We start from the raw sequence: 17,666 nt of genomic DNA, 5'->3' as shown, positions 1-17,666 counted from the left end.
TTGGTGGATCCAACGACACGGGCGGCAATGTCTCTTCCCCATTTACCCAAAATCACAACGCCATATGGCTTCCTCACTCTGGGCGAAAGCCCCTGCGTCCGAAGAAGGGAGTCATTGTTTTTTAAAGATGACTTGACACAGTCTTGCATGATCAACGGGACACAACGGGCCAGCACGCCCTCATCGACTGAAAATCAGACCCAACGCCCTCTATCAGATTTTGTAAACATCCCTGGCGCAAGGAGGATAGCGCACTCCTTTTCGTACAACGCTACGTCAACTCACCGTTGCGCCTCACGTCAGTCAGAAAACTATCGACATTCTGAGTATCTCTGTCTGGACACTGATCATCCCGGACCTCTGTCATTGTGTTCCCCGGGGAATGGACAAATAAAGCGACTATTCAAGAACCGCCTGGCTTCAGTTCGGGCAATGTACAGGCCGGCGAAAAGAGTGGCCCCTTTTGTGCAGAGCGACAACATTTTGGGAACAGGGATCCAGGCATCAGACTCTTGATGTGCCACATAGGCGAAATTGGCACGGGGGATGCCCCCAATATTCAGTACAGATCGATTTGTCTTCGTCGTCGTGGCAAAAATGTGAAGAATAGCATTAGATTAGCTATAAAACAGCAAATCATTTTCTCTGCTCCATGGCAAAATGTGTAGAATCGTTGAACATTTGCTTTAAAACAGCAACATTTTCTCTCAGACTCATGACAAAACGTATAAAGTAACATGATAAAACTGCACATTCTTCTCTCTTCCCATTCTTCTCTCTTCCCATCCCCCCCCCCCCCATAGAGGCATAATAAGTAATGTCAAACTTTGTAGAATTGCCCTTGATGTGCCATGAGATATTACGGTCAAATGAAATAACATTGCTGTTCTTTCAATCCACAACATTGTCCAGGTTTCCCAGATACATTTCACAAACATTTGAACACAATGTTCAGTATACTGTCCTACTATATGGACTATTTTCCTTCTGTGAAAACTTACCCATGCCCTTGACTAGAAGAAATGAATGCATTAAAAATGTACCTTGTCTATTTCAGTTTTACCCCAATAAATGACAGTTGAAATGAATCAACCAACAAGCAAGATAAATGAAATAGAGTAAAATAAAGTGTAGTACCACACTTCAAAGCTACAATAGAAACAGTTATATATATTGTCTTCTTCACTCAAGCACTTGATGTTACCGAGACCAAACACATACTTCACAGGCTTCAAGCCACATTAGATAACGACTACATTACCTTATGATGGATGACAGGTTACCGTTTAAGGCTTATCCTAATACCCACCTTTGGGCTCTGATCTAAGGGAAAGGGTTACATTTCATCCTTGGGGAGAGAGAGAGAGATTAGTCAGTCAGAGATGATTGACTGAGAAAGAGAAAAGAGGGAGAGAGACATGGAGAAAGAACCCTAAACTACAGTATTGCTCATTTTCTCTAGGCTGCCCTGGATTAGAGGGTTTAATGAAGTAATCTAAAGATATTTGATAATAGTGAAAGTGGGGATCAGATAGTTTAAATGAGATTCGGTAAGTGATTAAAGGGTTTGGTGGAGAAAAAGTACCTGTTAAAGACTTGTAAAGGTGGCTGCTTTTTTAACCCTCCTCTCACACACATGCTCTGAATAGTGAATACACTTACATACACCCCACCACTGATAGGGACACACAGAAATTAAACAGCCACTAATACACTTACACCATATTTACTGATTCAAACAGAAAAACATGGTGAAAATACATGTCAGCAGGCTGATATGAGGTCTTACAGACAGTATTGATCTGTTCAACACTTCAACAGATGAACACTGTTGGCTTGAGACGCAAAAAACAATACCATTCTCCATGACTCTCAAACTAAAAAGTTACTGTGAACACCAAACCAAAATATGGAACTTTATACACATCTAACCCAGAATGAATTTAGTCCTTTATACACATCAACCCCAGAATTCATTTTGTCCTTTCGACATGGTTTGTTATTGCAAAGTTATAGAGGTTCTCAGTGTGTACCCTTTTTAAGAGTTCCCTGGTGACCTCTTCATTTTATTCCAGGGGTGTTTTCAGAGTAGCAGTTCAGACAAATCCATTCAGGAAATCAGGAGCCAGTGTGTGTCCAGCTGTCAATCCACAATGTTCATAAAGCTATCTATCCTCTGTCAAGAGCCTGTCTTTCCAGCAGAAATGGTTACCTTTCTTCAATTACTGTTGAATACAGGTAACTGCCAAAATAAAGGAAACACCATCATAAAGTCTCAATAGGGCGTTGTGCCAGAACAGCTTCAATTTACCTTGGCATAAATTCTACAAGTGTCTGGAACTCTTTTTGTAGGGATGCTACACCATTCTTCCATGAGAAATTCCATCATTTGATGTTTTGCTGATGGTGGTGGAAAACGCACCAGAATATCCCATAAGTATTCAATTGGGTCAAGATCTGGTGACTGAGACGGCCATGACATATGGTTTACACCGTTTTCATTCTTATCAAACCATTCAGTGACCACTCGTGCCCTGTGGATGGGGGCATTGTCATCCTATGGGGGAGCTTAGCTGAAATAATAGCCTGCCCAGCATTTTTATATATGACCCTAAGCATGATGGGATGTTAATTGCTTAATTAACTCACGAACCACACCTGTGTGGAAGCACCTGCTTTCAATATACTTTGTATTCCCCATTTACTCAAGTGTTTCCATTATTTTGGCAGTTACCTGTAATGTTCAAAGTCATGCCCCTTTCAATGTGTATGATGTAAGCTCAGCTGCATGTTTTCACTAACAACAATAATGCATTACACTGAATCTGATTAGACAGATTGAGAGGCAATTGTACACTTCAGTGAGAATAATGAAACTGTATATGGTGCCAAAGAAGTGGGACGCTTGACTTTATTTCACCAGAGTAAGAGGATGTATCTTAAGTGCATTTCTGTGAATTGCCCTTTAGGCAATAGAAAAGTAATCTATTGAGAAATAAACAACATCTGTATTGTACAAAATAATAAGACTGATATGACTGTAAACAGACAAATTATATACACCGATGAGACATTAGACACACACACCCACATACACACATATATATAAAGCAAGTCATTTTAACTCCAGAGTAGGCTCAGTTATTGTGGTTGGGGTCTGAGGATACATGATCACAAACACTACCGTGGAAATTAATCAAATGATAAATCCCAGACCCAAAGTTCGAACATAATTTCCATGTCATTTCAACCCCCAAAATGTATCTGATGTTGAATCAATGTGGAAAACTGATTGGATTTGCAAAAAAGTCATCAACGTAAGGCCATTTCGTCTTTTTTTCTGAATCCGATGTTGATTTCATGTTGAATTAGTTGACAACTCAACCAAATTTAAATCAAAACTAGACGTTGAACTGACGTCTGTGCCCAGTGGGATACTGTGTACTCATAAAAGACATGAATTCAAAAAACAGTTACATAATGTGACCACCAGGTAGCAATATCCACAACCTCCTGTAAAGGTTTGTTTGTGAACCAATTGTTTTCCCGCATCTACCTCCCCCCTCCCCTCCCCACCTCATTCATTCACCAGGCCTCTTCATTTGTTTACTTGCTCCAGAACATCAATCAGTGGTTCCCATTATTTGCTCACATTTTCCTCCACCACTTCTTCCTTCATGACCTTCCTCCCTCCTTCCCTTGGCTTGTCCCCTTAGCTCGTTGACTCGTTGCTCTTGCTCTCTCCCAGTAGCCAGTAGGTGGTCATTTTCCCTTTCCCTTTCATCGCCACGTCTCCTCTCAGCTCCAGCTGGAAGCAGTTGAACTCCTGCAGGACGTCACGTGTGGCCGCAGACACATGGATCTTCAGCGCTGTGCGAGAGAGAAGAGCAATCATTAATTAGCCAATTAAGTACCACAGAGATATGAAAACCAGCAGAACTGTGGAACATGAATCCCAGATTTAAAACCCACATGTATGACTACTCTGTGGCTTACCTTCACCATTGGACTCCAGTCGTGAAGAGGTGTTGACTGTGTCTCCAAACAGACAGTACCGTGGCATCTTCAGCCCCACCACTCCTGCACACACAGGGCCTGAATATAGAGTGGAGTGAATTGGTCAATCACACAACTGAAATTGGTATATCATCACTGTGTCTGCTAGTATGTGACCATCGCGTGCTGCTCACCGCTGTGGATGCCGATGCGTAGTTTGAGCTGCTGGTCAGGCCGGTGTCGGATTTTGAAGGTGCGTACGGCGTTGAGCAGAGCCAGGGCCATGCGGGCGATCTCTCGGCCGTGTAGCTTCCCGTTCCTCACCGGCAGGCCGGACACTACCATGTAGGCATCGCCGATGGTCTCCACCTGGGGGCGCCATAGAAACAGCGGGGGCAGGGAGGTCAGTGTGTCCTAATGGAGGATCTCAATAGAGGCTTCATCTCCTCTTTTCCTTTCCTTCATCTGCACATTGATGAGAAATATAATGTTACCTTGTAAACATCAAAGTTGTCAATGATGGCATCGAAACAGGTGTAGAGGTCATTGAGCAGGGTCACAACCTAAAGAGGCAAACATTTTTTAGAGCAGAATGGGAATTGTTGGGTTTGACTAAGGCCTCCCTTGTAAGGTCTATCTTTGTAACTTGTCACACCTGTGGGAGTCGTGTCACAATGTGATTGTGCTCTCTCACCTGCATAGGTGTGCTCTCAGCTGATATGGCTGTGAAGCCCACAATGTCACTGAAGTAGATGGTGACTGAATCAAACGCCTCGGCCTGCACCGTCTCCCCTCTCTTTAGCTGCTCCGCCACTGAACTACAGGTACAGACAGTAACATTAGGCACTGTGTGTGTGTGTGTGTGTGTGTGTGTGTGTGTGTGTGTTTGTTTGTGTAGCACAGACTCACTGTGGTAGTATCTGGTAGAGCAGGGCCTCAGCCTTGCGTTTCTCTTCGTGGTAGGCCTGGGTTCTCTCCTCCACCAGCTCCTCCAGGTTGTTAGCATACTGCTCCATACGGGACAGCAGGTTATCCAGGATGTTAGTGCTGCACTCCCTACACACACGCACGCACGCACACAAACACATATATACAGTACCAGTAAAAAGTTTGGACACACCTACTCATTCAAAGGTTTTTCTTTATTTTTACTATTTTCTACATTGTAGAATAATAGTGAAGACATCAAAACTATGAAATAACACATATGGAATCATGTAGTAACCAAAAAAGTGTTAAACAAATCAAAAATCAAAATATTTTATATTTGAGATTCTACAAAGTAGCCACCCTTTGCCTTGATGACAGCTTTGCACACTCTTGGCATTCTCTCAACTAGTTTCATGAGGTAGTCACCTGGAATGCATTTCAATTAACAGGTGTGCCTTGTTAAAAGTTCATTTGTGGAATTCCTTTCCTTCTTAATGCGTTTGAGCCAATCAGTTTTGTTGTGACTAGTGGTGGTATACAGAAGATAGCCCTATTTGGTAAAATACCAAGTCCATATTATGGCAAGAACAGCTCAAATAAGCAAAGAGAAATAACAGTCCATCATTACTATAAGACACGAAGGTCAGTCGCAAAAACCATCAAGCACTCTGATGAAACAGGCTCTCATGCGGACCGCCACAGGAAAGGAAGACCCAGAGTTACCTCTGCTGCAGAGGATAAGTTCATTAGAGTTACCAGCCTCAGAAATTGCATCCCAAATAAATGCTTCACACAGTTCAAGTAACAGACACATCTCAACATCAACTGTTCAGAGGAGACTGCGTGAATCAGGCCTTCATGGTCGAATTGCTGCAAAGAAACCACTGCTAAAAGGGCTATTTGTGTAAGGGCTATTTGATCAAGAAGTAGAGTGCTGCATCAGATGACCTGGCCTCCACAATCACCCGATCTCAACACAATTGGGATGGTTTAGAATGAGTTGGACCGAAAAGTGAAGGAAAAGCAGCCAACGTGCTCAGCATATGTGGGAACTCCTTCAAGACTGTTGGAAAAGCATTCTTCATGAAGCTGGTTGAGAGAATGCCAAAAGTGTGCAAAGCTGTCAACAAGGCAAAGGGTGGCTACTTTTAAGAATATAAAATATAAAAGATATTTTGATTTGTTTAACACTTTTTTTTGGTTACTACATGATTCCATATGTGTTATTTCATAGTTTTGATGTCTTTGCTATTCTTCTATAATGTAGAAAATAGTAAAAATAAATAACTTTTGACTGGTACTCTAGTCATACCCATTTTTTGGAGTGGAGACGCACAGACATGAATGACATCATGGAACACAATCTCTCCCCACTTCCACCCCCCTACACCCACCTGTTCTGTTTGCGTAGCAGCAGTTTGATGTGGTTGAACTCGGGCCTCTCAGTGGGCTCCTCTGCCCAGCAGCGCTGCATGAGTTGGCCCAGCTCCTGGCTGTGGATCTGAGGGTTGACAGCAGGCCGCAGGCACGGCCACTCACCCAGAGCCACCCGGTCCATGATTTCTAGAGAAAGAAGGGGGAGTGTACAAAACATTACGCTCTTTCCATGACATGGACTGACCTGGTGAATCCCTTATTAATGTCACTTGTTGAATCCACTTCAATCAGTATAGATGAAGGGGAGGAGAAATGTTAAAGAAGGATTTTTAAGCCTTGAAACAATTGAGACATGGATTGTGTATGTGTGCCATTCAGAGGATGAATGGGCAAGACAAAATATTTTAGTGCCTTTGAACGGGGTATGGTAGTAGGTGCCAGGAGCACCGGTTTGTGTCAAGAATCAACAGTTTCCCATGTGTATCAAGAATGGTACACCACCCAAAAGACATCCAGCCAACTTTACACAACTGTGGGAAGAATTGGAGTCAACATGGGCCAGCATCCCTGTGGAATGCTTTCGACACCTTGTAGAGTCCATGCCCGACAAATTGAGGCTGTCCTGAGGGCAAAAGTGTGTGTGTGTGTGGGGGGGGGGGGTGCAACTCAATATTAGGAAGGTATTCTTAATGTTTTCTACACTATAAAGCATTCCTATAGATGGTGAAATGTAATATATTCTATCTAGTGTCATTCCTTCTGCTTTCATCTTCCCAGAGATTCCAGTCCATTTTCCTTTCCATTGTGTTCATATCTATGCTTTCACAATCTTTCCATTATCTCTCCCTCCCAATTTATTCTATCCTCTCGTTCACACTTTCATCATTTCTCACCCTCTTCCCCTATTTCTGCCCTCACTCAGAAAAACGTTAAGCACGCACACACACACACACACACACACACACACACACACACACACACACACACACACACACACACACACACACACACACACACACACACACACACACACACACACCCAACAGCAGTCCATGCAGCCTGATTGAGTTAAGACCATAAAGTGGTTTCAGTGGCATAAATGGCATGCTCTGGTTCTAATTCAGTTCATTGTTTTTCTGTCACACAACAGCTGCTGTCTCCCAGTACAAAATGTTACACTCTGATGTTCAAATACAAACATTTGCTCCTCTCAGTACACCACTCTTGCAATCGACCACAATCATGTTCAATCTTCTTCAATTTTGCACAATTTCATGCAATTATGGTTTAGGAAAAAAATGAATTCACTGAGCAGTGGTGGTTGGCAGACATGGGTGCAGCAAGGTTTTCTCCTCAACACGTTGTGATGGAGACTTGACTTGGAGCACAACGGCTGTTATTGCTGATCTGTATAGCAAGAAATCCAATCTTCTCTTTCTTTTTCAATTTTCTAAAGAAGGAAGATAGTTTGGGAACTACAATCTGTCCTAACTACAATTTAATCTGAAATCCTGACTGATAATAAAAAACATTCTAAAGAGTCACACACCCCTGCTCAAATGAAAAGGAAATATCTTGTTTGCAGCCATGTACTTACAATCTGATGTTTTATTAAAATTGTGTTGCTTTACTCCAAGCCAGAGACACAGAAAACAGTACAGTGGAAGGTAAACAATTATAATATGTTTGTGTGTTATATAAAGCATGTGACTGTGTGTTTGTCCCTACAAGTGTATGCGTGGGCTTAACTATCCTTAGTACAAAGCAGAGAGGTACATTAGCTCTCGTCCTCCATATCATTAGAGTAGGCTCTTCAGGGTAAGTGGGGTGCAAGAGGGGCTGAGTGAGAAAATAGAAAATGAGGAAAAAAATCGGTCACTTTAGGGAGCGTGTTCGACAATTTCATGAACTTTCCCTAGTTTAAATTGCCAAATGGTTGCAATTGCAAAACTGTTCCATGTCTCCATTTTGTGGCATATTAGTCAGTAGCTCTGAAATGACCATTTGGTTTTGTCAATATTTGGGGGTCTACACTCCATTTGTTGAATTTGATGTCATGTTTTTTTGTGAGTAGAGTCAAGGAGGAACCTTGAAATATAAAGAATACAGTTCACATGGAGTAAAATGTAACGACATACTGTAGCTTTGTTGAGTCACTGGAGCTGTTATATGTTTTTTGATAGGTTTGTGTTTTCTACAGAGCTTTTTCTAAGTAAACAGACTTGCGGGTGCAATGTGCAGAATAACAGCTTTTGTTTTGAGTTGCTCTAATTGCCTTATCGCTCCTCGGCGATAATGCAGTCAGCAAAGACCACAGAGCCTTGATGGGAAGGAGGCTTGTTAGGTTTGTTTGTCATGCTTTTGATGGAAGATTCATACAAACACTGTTTATCTTGGACACAATCTGGGGTATAATTTACTCAGCAACAATGGTATTATCTCTTTCTTTTATAATACATATGTGTTTATGTGCAAATAAGCGTGCTTATGACCAAAAGTGTATGGGAGCACAAATGTGACTAGTTTCAGGAAACTAGGAGTATGTCGCACGTCACTACTTCACAGGAGAGGCATTTGAACGTAAACATTTGAATTTTTTATCAAAATGCGTTTTTGGCAGAAATGCCTTCTGGAACAATGAACTTTCATGTGCCTTAATAACAAACTTGTATGCCATCTGTAAATGTGAATAAATTACGAGCCTACATTTACATTTTACATTTAAGTCATTTAGCAGACGCTCTTATCCAGAGCGACTTACAAATTGGTGCATTCACCTTAAGATATCCAGTGGAGCAACCACTTTACAATAGTGCATCTAAATCCTTTAAGGGGGGGGGGTTAGAAGGATTACTTTATCCTATCCTAGGTATTCCTTAAAGAGGTGGGGTTTCAGGTGTTTCCGGAAGGTGGTGATTGACTCGAGAATGTTTGTTAAAACCGTACTTAAGCCTAGTTGGTTTAACCACGGGAAAAGACAGGAACCTTCCAGCTAGCCATGATTGGCTGAGATAATGGATGGTTTGGACATGCCGAGAGATGAGTTCGGATTGGTCTGCCATGTAGCATGCTTCTGTGTATAACATGAGCTGCTTAGTATGTGTAGGTAATCCTTTCTACCTCAGCTTTTTTTAAAGATATCATGAAGAACTGCAGAAGTGTTGCTACTGCTCTCCACTTTCTGGGGGACGATCATGCCATGCTGACTCTCATTTCTAATTTAGTCAGAAAGTAATTTTAATTTTAAATTAGAGTGTACTGTTAGCTAGCTAGCTAACATTAGCTGGCTGGCTCACTAGCTAACGTTACCTGTATGGTCTGTGATGTAATATTATTTGTATCTCAGAAATCTATTTGCATTGCTAGTTATAACCTTATGTTAGCTAGCTAGCTAACATTGAACCTAGTTGGTTAGCTTTAGCTACCTGGAGATTCATGCATGGTGGCTAGTTATGACAATCAGTTTGTATTGCTAGTAGTATGGGTTGGGATTATTGCTGTGTTCTTACTTAGTTAGTCACTGTTTAGCACATGGACTCACATGTGAATCCTTAAAGAGATTGGTGGGGCTAAGGCTTAAGAGGTTGTGAACGATGCTGAATGGGTTTAGACAAAGAAGAGCTCTCTAGTAGGTGTACCAAGACATTCAAGAGTCCTTTTCTCAAAAGTACAAGTTTATAAACTTTCAAAACAGAATTACTTTCCCATTGTTTCTCAACTGTAATGTATTATATACAATTTTCTAGCTCTGAGTCTCTACTTTTATCCAATGCAAAAAATACAATTTCAAATTTTGCTACATAGGATCAAATCGGTCCCAAATGTCTGTCATGTAGAAAGAGAGAGTGTATGTGTGTGTTACCTTTGGGGCTGAGCGGCTCTCCCTCCAGATAGAAGGCTCCGTGGCGTAGCGCCACCTCCTGGAGAATGATGCCAAAGCTGTAGACGTCCCCCTTCTGGGTGCCACATGGAGGGGGACTCTCCAACCTCAGCAGCTCTGGGGCCATCCACAGCTTCCCTACAAACATAGATAGACAAATTGACTAAAAGTATAATTAATTTGCCTACAGACACTGATCTAAGGTCAGTTTCGTATTTCACCCTCTTAAGGATTTGATCAGGGTAAGCTGATCCTAAATCTGTGTCTAAAGGGAAATGTCCTGCAGAGCCAGGTGACTCACGGGCATAGTAAGCATGGGCGTCGTCTGTGTTGCTCTCGGTGCGGAAGCTGGACAGGCCGTAGTCGGTGATCTTCAGCACAAAGCGGTTATCCACCACGCAGTTGGACGACTTCAGGTTGCCGTGGGAGACGATGACACTGTTGTGGAGGAAAGCCATGCCCTGGATAGGAGAAGGGGAGGGAGGTATGGATAGAGGGTAAAATATAGAAAGAGAAGAGATAGTCAAAAGGAGAGATTAGAGATAAATTAGTTTTTCATTTTGAGCTTTAGTCAAAAAATGTTTGGCAAAGCATATGGACTTTCACTTGTTGAATGATGCAAATGTGTTTCCTCAAGTCAATTGAAGTTGACACATGGAAAGATAAGCAGGAGTGTGTAGAGCAGTGGTTACCTTGACAATGTCATTGATTAACGAGTATCTGAACATCCAATCCAGTGTGATGCTCTCATTTTCCATGATGTCCTGAAGGATGAAACACACACCCATGCATGCACATGCGTTCACACACACACACCCATGCACGCACATGCGTGCGTACACACACACACGCCCACACACAGCATTTAGACAAGAAAAATGTTTCCTAAAGACTTGAATTGGGTCAGTGGACCATCTTATAGTGGAGTTGTGGTGAGGGGTGGCTACCTGTAGGCTACCCCGAGGACAGTACTCTGTGATGATGCAGATGTTGGGGGGGTCGATGCAGGCTCCGATGAAGCGGGTCAGGTGCTCATTCTGAATATCACGCATCTGGGGAGGGAAGGAAAGGAGGACACCATGTGACTTACACATTTAGGGACAGCGCTATTCTCTGATGCACATATGCATTCTGGAGTATACACACGTCACACTACAACCTCATGAGGACTCACATGTTTCAGTTCAAACAGCACGTTTCTGGTGAGCTCAATGCGTTTTCTGTTGATGTATTTGATGGCCACAATGTTCGCCTGAAAGACAGAGAAAACATTATGCATTCAATCCACATTAAAAGGTTACTTTATTTCATGTACACACGCACACAAACTTACCTTGTAATAGCCTGTCTTGGCAAACACCTGAAAGTTTCCATCTCCTGTTAATAGGGAGCCGTAGTTGGAGCCCCTCTGTAAATAAAGCGAAAGGTGGGATGGGGTCAGTTTTGTGCAAGACTGTGTGTATTGTGAAATGTGTGTGTTGTTGCAAGCGTGCGTGTGAGTGTGGACTCACCAGGGACAGAGTGAGCTTGCTGCCTGCGCTTCGCAGCACTTTCTCCATGTTGCTCATCTGAATATCCTCCCAGGAGACCCTCCACAGCTGAGCCACCAGCTCATTTTCAAGCTTCAGCTTCCTGTGTGTGTGTGTGTGTGTGTGTGTGTGTGTGTGTGTGTGTGTAAGAGAGAGATGATAGATTGCTCTTTTAGACATGTGAACAATGCTATAAATGTAATGACATAAAACTCTTCCTGTAGATTCTAGGCCTTGTGCTTACTTGCTGATTGAACTGGCCTGTCTACACTCACCTGTATATGAAGACAGTAATAGTGAGGATGATGATAATGATGAAGAACACCACAATTGTTACCATCTGGTGGATTGTGATGGTTCCTGGAAAAAGAGCCAGGGGAAACATTTTTATGGTCCCGTTTTCCTTCAATACAGCCACTGCATGACAGTGTAGTCAGTCATCGTAAGCTGTTTTGACTGATTATGACTAGTATAAATTCTGCTACGTCATGCAAACATAGACATTTTATGGGGGGTAGTATATACAAAAGTGAGTGAGAGACAGACGGAGTCCACTGACGTGCGAGGCAGGCTGGGTTGTCATTCTTAAAGCCACAGACGGGCACATCTAAAGGAGCAGCGCCCCCTGGCCACTGGATGTCCATCCCAGGCAAGGCCCTCAGCTTCTTCTGAGAGCCGTTGTACACAGACACAATCTGGCAAGGAACACAGTATAACTTACTATTACATGTCTAATGTTTTAGACAAATAACATACCACACATTGATTGATTTGATTTATTAGATCATTTAAAGCAGTAGGCTGTTCCAGCCGGAGACAACATTACATAACTAAACATTTTAGAGGTTAAAAACAGAATAAAGCCAGAAGGCTTATTTCCATTGTGGTCCTCTGTCAGGCGGTGGTTAACTGGTGCAGTGAATCAGGCGCAGGAGAGCAGAAATGAGTGTACAAGGTATTTAATTCCACGACAGCACCAGTATACAGACAATACTCAAAGTGCGGAGAAATACCGGTCACTCGAAAATAACGGGCGTAAATACATAACCAGGCAAACATAACCAGTCGACAAGTACCGCCATGAACAATCAATAAACACGCACACTAACATGTGGGAAACAGAGGGTTAAATAATGAACATGTAATTGGGGAATAGAAACCAGGTGTGTAGAAAACAAAGACAAAACAAATGGAAAATGAAAAGTGGATCGGCGATGGCTAAAAGACCAGTGACGTCGACCGCCGAACGCCGCCCGAACAAGGAGAGGGACCGACTTCGGCGGAAGTCGTGACATCCTCTTAGACAGTGAGATGGCAGGCTGGCAAGATTGACACATTATTCTCAATGCAACGCATAGGGTGATAATGGGAGACGACTTTCAATGAGCCTCTAATCAGCCCAGAGACTTGACACTGGGTGAAAAACATCCACTCTCTCTCCCTGTTCACACACGCACATACACATAAACACGCACGTACGTACTCGCCCATCCACACATGTACATGTACACACTCTTGATCTCACTGGATCAGTTGGTCATTAACCTCAGTGGCTTGCCACCAATTAATATTTATCATTCTGTCATTACATAAGACAAACACATTGGCACTGGGTGGATGAAATGACATATTAAATTATCATATGTAAGCTGAAATAGGGTTTGTTACAGTTTTTCTCAATTGCTAAAACACTAAAACCCATTGGCTGAACAAAGTTCTCAGTTGCCTGGACTCATTTAGCTAATTATGCAGTCTGTTGTCAATACCTTAAACCATTTCAAATGGTAAAACACAATTTGCAGATCTCACTTAGACTTTTCAGCAAAACTCTAAACACATTCTCATTCTCAAAACACATTCTGCACTCTAATGCACATGTCATCCATACTGGTAAACACAAGTGGCAACAATCAAATACAAATAGAGAACACATGTCATTGACTGAACACAACCACTCAAAATTGATTTAACCTGTTTCAAATGATGCGACACAACCAATATAAGCCAATTCAGAGAGCAAACAGGTTGTTGAAGGTGGGAAGGAGAAAGTCTGAGAATGGATAGAAGAAACAATGTGAGAGGACGAGGACGAGTGCGTATGCGAGGTGGGCGACGAGGAGGAGGAGGAGGGCAAGAAACAGGAAGAGGAGGACGAAGAGGAAGAGGAAGACAAAGAGTGGAAATATCTGATGAAATTCGGGCAACAGTTATAGACTATGTTCTTGTCCATGGACTCACAATGAGGGAAGCAGGACTTAGAGTGCAACCCAATTTCAGCCGATTTTCTGTGTCCACCATAGTAAGGACACTCAGAAAAGAGAACAGGGACAGTATACTACTGTAGTTTTGTAATTGCAAATTTACTGTACTACACTATATGCAGCTGTTTCAATAGACATTTGTAAAGTTAATCACTGTATGTATTGTACTGAATGAATATGTTTTGTAACTGCACAACTACTTTTTGTAGAATTGCAAGGCTGCTACATGCAGGTGGAAGGACAGCTATATTCACTCAGGAGCAAGAGGCCGTTATAGTTGGCATGGTCCTTCAAGATAATACGACTCAGAGAAATCCAGGAACGACTGATACAAGACAACACACACTTCCAGGGAATCGACAGTGTGAGCATTTCCACAATTGACCGTGTCCTCCATCGTAACAGGATGCGAATGAAACAAGTATACAGAGTACCTTTTGAGCGCAACTCACCAAGGGTGAAAGAACTGTGAGCTCAGTATGTGCAAGTAAGTGTACATTCAGAAACATTTACTGTAATCCAGATTGTCTACAGTACTAACACATACTATGTGAATGACATTTCTCTTCAGTACATACAATGTATGCGAATCAGAAGTGCATACAGTAGGCCTAATTGTACTCTACAGTATAGCACTGTCTCTGTACGACTTACAAAATCCTACATACAGTATATTGTATTTCTACACAGACAATATTTGACTTGGAATCCTTGGACAGACCCCATGAGTTCATCTTTGTCGATGAAGCAGGCTTCAATCTAACAAAGAGGAGAAGGAGAGGCCGAAACACGATTGGACAGCGGGCCATTGTTGAAGTCCCTGGTCAACGAGGTGGCAATGTCACAATCTGTGCTGCTATCAGCAACCATGGTGTTCTACATCACCATGTTACACTCGAGCCATATATCACCCAGCACCTTCTAAGATTTATTGCCAATCTAAGAGATATTTTATTTGAGCAGCAGGTTCAAGAGCAGCAGGGTCTAGAGCTAAATGAGAATCCCATTCCCACCTATGTGACAGTGTGGGACAATGTCAGTTTCCACCGAGCTGCTCAGGTAAGGGAATGGTTTAACATCAATGGGCAGTTTATGAACTTGTACCTCCCTCCATACTCGCCTTTCCTGAATCCGATTGAGGAGTTTTTCTCCTCTTGGAGATGGAAAGTGTATGATAGACAACCCTACACCAGAGTAAATCTGCTGCAAGCCATGGATTTAGCCTGTGGTGATATAGGTGAGGAATCATGTCAGGGCTGGATACGGCACACAAGAGGCTTCTTCCCCCGTTGCCTCAGGAGGGACAATATTGCTTGTGATGTTGACGAAGTGCTCTGGCCTGACCCAGCCCAAAGACAAGAAGAAGCACATTGATCACATGTTTACTCCTTTGATTTTTGTCCCTTTTAGTATTGTATACTGTAGTACAGTGCATTGTAGGCTGTATACTGTACAATGGACAAATTGTATGGCCCTGAACATTGTGCTTTCCATTTATTAACAGTACTGACTGCTTAATAGATTTTGACTGGTTGCAGGTTCATATCAACAAAGAACAAGAATTACAGTATCACAGAGACAAAGGACAAGTTTGTGAGATGCAGGGTACAGTACTGTAAAAATAGGGGTACAAGGAGGAGGAAGAACAAAAAACAAAATTGCAAAGAGCAAAGTAGAGTAGTAATTTCTGATCAATTTTGAGCTACTATGATAGAACATGTTTTCGTTCATCAAAAGACAATGAAGGAAAAATATGAATCTTTTTTTCGATTAAAAATGTACTTCTCCCTGAGAATTGTATGTTTTGAACAATGTGTTCTCTATTTTTCGGTGTATTGTTTACTGACTGCTTGAGAGTGTATACCATTTTGATCACTTTGTTTATGATTTGAGAGCAGTGTTTGATTTTGAACACAGGTAAAACTGTTTTGAGGCAATGTTTCATTTTGCTAGAGGAGTCAGAGGTTATGTAAATAGTGCTTGAAGATGAGGTTTTGTGTTTAATGTTTTCAGGAAATGAAGCAAGGTTTCAGAAATTGTGTTTTAGCAATTGAGAAAAACTGTAATACTGTATGCTATAGCTAAATATAGTTGTTGCCCCATTTACCCTCACCCTGAGCAGATGGTATATTGTAGTGGTAATGGAGACATGGAGGTCTTTCTATGAACTGTAGACATCTTTTCTTCAAGATGTTAATGCCTCTGGAGTACATCTAGTTTTATTCTCCAATCTCCAAAACACACAGAGACTGTGTACACAGGCAAGCAGCTTTATGAGCACTGGCAGAATGAAAGAGATGAGGAGCCTTAGTGTATGAGAGAGAGATAGAGAGAGAGGGAGAGAGAGAGAGAGAGAAAGAGCAAGAGAGAGAGAGATGTGTGTGTGTGTATTCAGTACCTGGAAAACACTGGTGTTGGTGTCAGTCATGTCCCAGAAAGCGAAGTCTGTCTCTCTGTCCCCATTTTCATCTATCTGCACCAGGCCTGTTACACCTGTTGAGAGGACCAGAAGGAGAGAGGAGCCAATGGGAGGTAGAGGAGTCAGACAATATTTAAAGGGAGCATATTAATGTTATCTTACACTAATATCCAGTCCAGGGATGAAAATAATCAACAAAGCGCTCAGCGGGTAACAGTAATTACTACAAATTATTACTGTCATTACGAAACAAGAGCAGATTTACATTTGAGGTTGTCCCTATTAGCTGACACCGGAGAGAAATCTCAACCATTGAGCAAGTTAGAACACCCATAACAACATCTCAAACGTAAAAAATAAACAGCCATAACTATCAAAACAAACATTGGTCATGACAACAATTTCACTTCAAATGATGGTGTTGGAGATACACAGATGCAAACACAAACAGTATAAGTTGGTACACCCCAGGTCCACCCAAAAGTATTCATCCATAATCACAGTAATATAGCTGGGCCCACGACTGCGTGGCCATGCACGCATCCAACTCAATCATCAAGTTTGCAGATGACACTACAGTGGTAGGCTTGAGTACCAACAACAACGAGACGGCCTACAGGGAGGAGGTGAGGGCCCTCGGAGTGTGGTGTCAGGAAAATAACCTCGCACTCAATGTCAACAAAACAAAAGAGATGATCGTGGACTTCAGGAAACAGCAGAGGGAGCAGCCCCCTATCTACATTGACGGGACAGTAGTGGAGAGGGTGGAGAGTTTTAAGTTCCTCGGCGTACACATCACGGTCAAACTGAAATGGTCCACCCACACAGACAGCGTGGTGAAGAAGGCGCAGCAGCGCCTCTTCAACCTCAGGAGGCTGAAGAAATTTGGCTTGTCACCAAAAACACTCACAAACTTTTACAGATGCACAATCGAGAGCAAAGCTGGAACCGAGAGACTGAAAAACAGCTTCTATCTCAAGGCCATCAGACTGTTAAACAGCCATCACTAACATTGAGTGGCTGCTGCCAACATACTGACTCAACTCAAGCCACTTTAATAATTGGAAAATTGATGTAATCAATTTATAACTTGCCACTTTATATTATTTATATTAGATAATGTTTACATAACCTACATTATTCATCTCATATGTATATACTGTACGCCATACCATCCACTGCATCTGGCTTTCTTGATTTAATTAGATGTATCACTAGCCACTTTAAACAATGCCACTTTATATAATGTTTTCATATCCTACATTACTCATCTC

General features: G+C 42.2%; 1 protein-coding gene across 4 annotated transcripts in view; it reads right to left on the bottom strand.

Annotated features, from left to right (window-relative positions):
- Positions 1–3,605: 3,605 nt before the first annotated feature.
- Positions 3,606–17,666, bottom strand: part of LOC115176751 (atrial natriuretic peptide receptor 1) — a 56,898-nt gene continuing 42,837 nt past the window's right edge. For all 4 annotated transcript variants that reach the window (XM_029737008.1, XM_029737007.1, XM_029737010.1 and 1 more), the window contains 17 exons: positions 16,372–16,466; positions 12,272–12,407; positions 11,988–12,072; positions 11,695–11,815; positions 11,517–11,591; positions 11,358–11,435; positions 11,131–11,235; positions 10,876–10,947; positions 10,485–10,644; positions 10,166–10,321; positions 6,321–6,489; positions 4,906–5,052; positions 4,691–4,814; positions 4,491–4,559; positions 4,191–4,365; positions 3,997–4,095; positions 3,606–3,870 (listed from right to left, as the gene is read on the bottom strand). In XM_029737008.1, coding sequence (XP_029592868.1) covers positions 3,713–3,870; positions 3,997–4,095; positions 4,191–4,365; positions 4,491–4,559; positions 4,691–4,814; positions 4,906–5,052; positions 6,321–6,489; positions 10,166–10,321; positions 10,485–10,644; positions 10,876–10,947; positions 11,131–11,235; positions 11,358–11,435; positions 11,517–11,591; positions 11,695–11,815; positions 11,988–12,072; positions 12,272–12,407; positions 16,372–16,466 — 2,024 coding nt within the window. In that variant the 3' untranslated portion in view covers positions 3,606–3,712. The remainder of the gene's footprint in view (positions 3,871–3,996; positions 4,096–4,190; positions 4,366–4,490; positions 4,560–4,690; positions 4,815–4,905; positions 5,053–6,320; positions 6,490–10,165; positions 10,322–10,484; positions 10,645–10,875; positions 10,948–11,130; positions 11,236–11,357; positions 11,436–11,516; positions 11,592–11,694; positions 11,816–11,987; positions 12,073–12,271; positions 12,408–16,371; positions 16,467–17,666) is intronic.

This window comes from Salmo trutta, chromosome 37 (genome assembly GCF_901001165.1).
Source record: "Salmo trutta chromosome 37, fSalTru1.1, whole genome shotgun sequence".
Taxonomy (NCBI): Eukaryota; Metazoa; Chordata; class Actinopteri; order Salmoniformes; family Salmonidae; genus Salmo; species Salmo trutta.
This window is presented reverse-complemented; position numbering and strand designations above follow the sequence as displayed.